Raw genomic sequence first — 4,137 nt, 5'->3', positions numbered from 1 at the left:
GGCTCCTCTGGGTCACGCCCCCAACAGTGCCATGGCATCTGACTGCTTCGTGCTCCCATGGCCTATACCTCAGTGGTGCAGTGGACAAGCTTCCTCTCCAGGCGCCTTTGGCCCGGGCACGAGCTCAGCCCAGAGTGCTGCTGAGTACTAGGGCGTTTGCTCTAATGATCTCGCCAGAGGACGCCATGCTAAGCCACATGAGATACTGCACGGGTCCTTACTCTGGGCAACACCCCTCTCAGTGGAGGTACAGGAAGTTATAGGCCACATGGATGGGGAAAACCACGTATTGGTATTCCAGGTTCATTACCTCTAGCTCTTGATCCTCTCTCAGGGAAAGCCTCTGGTATCCTGTGTCCTTCCTTAAAACGGCTCTCCCATCCCTGTCCACGGAGGACAGGCGCAGGCGGCACGCGACCTTTCTCTGCTCGAGTAGGCTGACCCCGAGGCTGTAGGAGTTGTTGGGCGCGCTGTACCAGAAAATGATGTGCTGGTTGGCGTAGCACACCACCAGGTCCCAGCTGAAGTTGAAGCCTTCCCACCGCCAGCCGCATTGCTTGTGCCTGTGGAGCTGGCCCCCGCACCGCATGCTGTTCCCCTGCGGGTCGGACCCGTAGACGTCCACGGGCCAGAGCTCTCTGGTCTGCTTAGCCCAGAGGGGGCCAAGAAAACTCTCTTTGTACACTGGACACAACCAAGTGGCAGGGATCAGCGCATACTGGTGGATGACGCGTGCTGACGCCGAGTCGCAGATTATGTAGGCAAACCGCAGCTGCTGGAACACTGGCACGAAGGCTCTGCCCTGCTCGGTCTCCAGGAAAGGGGTGCCCTCCGAATCCCTCCTGGACCTGGCAAACCATGAGTCGGTGTCAGGCAATAGGCCCCTGCGCGGGCCCCTCCATGTCGGCTGCAGCTGCAAGAACATCCACTTTTTCAGCATGGTGTACACGTCCATCTCCACCCCCATCACCAAGAGCTCTGAAGAGGCAATGACCTCTTTCATGAGATCCAGGCTGACTTCTCGCACTAGCTGCTCGCTCCACTGGGTCATCATGTTGTCCAGCAGCCACTGAAGACACATGGTCCTGACGGTGTGGAGCCCGTAGCTTTCAGCAGAGTAGTCGTAGCTGCACACGGTCTGGGCACGGACAGTCACTTTCATGACCTCCCCGCACTGCCGAATCACCTCGTCCAGCTGCAACATGCTGGCTGTGGCCAGGATGGCGACGACTCGACCGGGTGGGATGAAAATGGAGCCTAGGTACAGGGCACCGAAAGCCTCGTGCAGTGCCTCACGATCAATGTTCTCGTCAGGCATCTGCGACTCAATACTATCCATGTTTGTGTCCTGCCAAGCGCCCCTGAACATGCTAGCAAAGTACCTTGACTGGCACAAGTAGACCCTATGCAAGTTCCACTCTTCCCCCAGTGCGCTGATCCGCACGTCGCTCTGTTCTCCTCTCAGGACGAATGCCTCCTAAACGGACCCTGGACGATCATGAGCACGTTTCCGGTGGGGCGTTTTTGTGAGCGGCCCCCCTGGGCCTCTCTTCCGCTTGTGGCTCCACTGACGAGCGGCGGGTCTGGCCTTTTCACTCTCCTTCCGTTCCTTTCTTTCTGCCACTACTGCCTCCTCCTCCCCACCAGTGGCACGTGGCTCCTCTGGGTCACGCCCCCACCAGTGCCATGGCATCTGACTGCTTCGTGCTCCCATGGCCTATACCTCAGTGGTGCAGTGGACAAGCTTCCTCTCCAGGCGCCTTTGGCCCGGGCACGAGCTCAGCCCAGAGTGCTGCTGAGTACTAGGACGTTTGCTCTAACGGTATCGCCAGAGGACGCCATGCTAAGCCACATGAGATACTGCACGGGTCCTCACTCTGGGCAACACCCCTCTCAGTGGAGGTACAGGAAGTTACAGGCCACATGGATGGGGAAAACGACGCACTGGATTTCCAGGTTCATTACCTCTAGCTCTTGATCCTCTCTCAGGGAAAGCCTCTGGTATCCTGTGTCCTTCCTGAAAACGGCTCTCCCATCCCTGTCCACGGAGGACAGGCGCAGGCGGCACGCGACCTTTCTCTGCTCGAGTAGGCTGACCCCGAGGCTGTAGGAGTTGTTGGGCGCACTGTACCAGAAAATGATGTGCTGGTTGGCGTAGCCCACCACCAGGTCCCAGCTGAAGTTGAAGCCTTCCCACCGCCAGCTGCATTGCTTGTGCCTGTAGAGCAGGCCCCCGCACCGCATGCTGTTCCCCTGGGAGTCGGACCCGTAGACGTCCACGGGCCAGAGCTCTCTGGTCTGCTTAGCCCAGAGGGGTCCAAGAAAACACTCTTTGTACACTGGACACAACCAAGCGGCAGGGATCAGCGCATGCTGGTGGATGACGTGTGCTGACGTCGAATCGCAGATTATGTAGGCAAACCGCAGCTGCTGGAACCCTGGCACGAAGGCTCTGCCCTGCTCGGTCTCCAGGAAAGGGGTGCCCTCCAAATCCCTCCTGGACCTGGCAAACCATGAGTCGGTGTCAGGCAATAGGGCCCTGTGCGGGCCCCTCTATGTCAGCTGCAGCTGCAAGATCATCCACTTTTTCAGCATGGTGTACACGTCCATCTCCACCCCCATCACCAAGAGCTCTGAAGAGGCAATGACCTCTTTCATGAGATCCAGGCTGACTTCTCGCACTAGCTGCTCGCTACACTGGGTCATCATGTTGTCCAGCAGCCACTGAAGACACATGGTCCTGACGGTGTGGAGCCCGTAGCTTTCAGCAGAGTAGTCGTAGCTGCACACGGTCTGGGCACGGACAGTCACTTTCATGACCTCCCCGCACTGCCGAATCACCTCGTCCAGCTGCAACATGCTGGCTGTGGCCAGGATGGCGACGACTCGACCGGGTGGGATGAAAATGGAGCCTCGGTACAGGGCACCGAAAGCCTCGTGCAGTGCCTCACGATCAATGTTCTCGTCAGGCATCTGCGACTCAATAGTATCCATTTTGTTTCCCGCCAAGCGCCCCTGAACATGCTAGCAAAGTACCTTGACTGGCACAAGTAGACCCTATGCAAGTTCCACTCTTCCCCCAGTGCGCTGATCCGCACGTCGCTCTGTTCTCTTCTCAGGACGAGTGCCTCCTAAACGGACCCTGGACGATCTTGAGCACGTTTCCGGTGGGGCTTTATTGTGAGCGGCCCCCTTGGGCCTCTCTTCCGCTTGTGGCTCCACTGACGGGCGGCGGGTCTGGCCTCTTCACTCTCCTTCCGTTCCTTTCTTTCTGCCACTACTGCCTCCTCCTCCCCACCAGTGGCACCTGGCTCCTCTGGGTCACGCCCCCACCAGTGCCATGGCATCTGACTGCTTCGTGCTCCCATGGCCTATACCTCAGTGGTGCAGTGGACAAGCTTCCTCTCCAGGCGCCTTTGGCCCGGGCACGAGCTCAGCCCAGAGTGCTGCTGAGTACTAGGACGTTTGCTCTAACGGTCTCGCCAGAGGACGCCATGCTAAGCCACATGAGATACTGCACGGGTCCTCACTCTGGGCAACACCCCTCTCAGTGGAGGTACAGGAAGTTACAGGCCACATGGATGGGGAAAACGACGCATTGGTTTTCCAGGTTCATTACCTCTAGCTCTTGATCCTCTCTCAGGGAAAGCCTCTGGTATCCTGTGTCCTTCCTGAAAACGGCGCTCCCATCCCTGTCCACGGAGGACAGGCCCAGGCGGCTCGCGACCTTTCTCTTCTCGAGTAGGCTGACCCCGAGGCTGTAGGAGTTGTTGGGCGCGCTGTACCGGAAAATGATGTGCTGGTTGGCGTAGCACACCCCCAGGTCCCAGCTGAAGTTGAAGCCTTCCCACCGCCAGCCGTACTGCTTGTGCCTGTGGAGCTGGCCCCCGCACCGCATGCTGTTCCCCTGCGGGTCGGACCCGTAGACGTCCACGGGCCAGAGCTCTCTGGTCTGCTTAGCCCAGAGGGGGCCAAGAAAACACTCTTTGTACACTGGACACAACCAAGCGGCAGGGATCAGCGCACGCTGGTGGATGACGCATGCTGACGCCGAGTCGCAGATTATGTAGGCAAACCGCAGCTGCTGGAACACTGGCACGAAGGATCTGCCCTGCTCGGTCTCCAGGAAAGGGGTGC

The 4,137-nt window shown here is 58.8% G+C and overlaps 1 protein-coding gene across 1 annotated transcript; it reads right to left on the bottom strand.

The window, feature by feature from the left end:
* Positions 1-238: 238 nt before the first annotated feature.
* On the bottom strand, positions 239-1,842 carry LOC309802966 (germ cell-less protein-like 1; the record flags this gene model as incomplete). Its single annotated transcript, XM_082618812.1, has 2 exons — positions 239-1,477; positions 1,822-1,842. The coding sequence occupies 2 exons, from the start codon at positions 1,840-1,842 to the stop codon at positions 239-241; spliced, it is 1,260 nt and encodes a 419-aa protein (XP_082474938.1).
* Between the last annotated feature and the right edge of the window lie 2,295 nt (positions 1,843-4,137).

Source organism: Mesoplodon mirus, assembly GCF_964341445.2.
Source record: "Mesoplodon mirus genome assembly, chromosome: 4".
NCBI lineage: Eukaryota > Metazoa > Chordata > Mammalia > Artiodactyla > Ziphiidae > Mesoplodon > Mesoplodon mirus.
The sequence above is the reverse complement of the archived record's forward strand: the minus strand, read 5'-3'. Positions and strand labels throughout refer to the sequence as shown.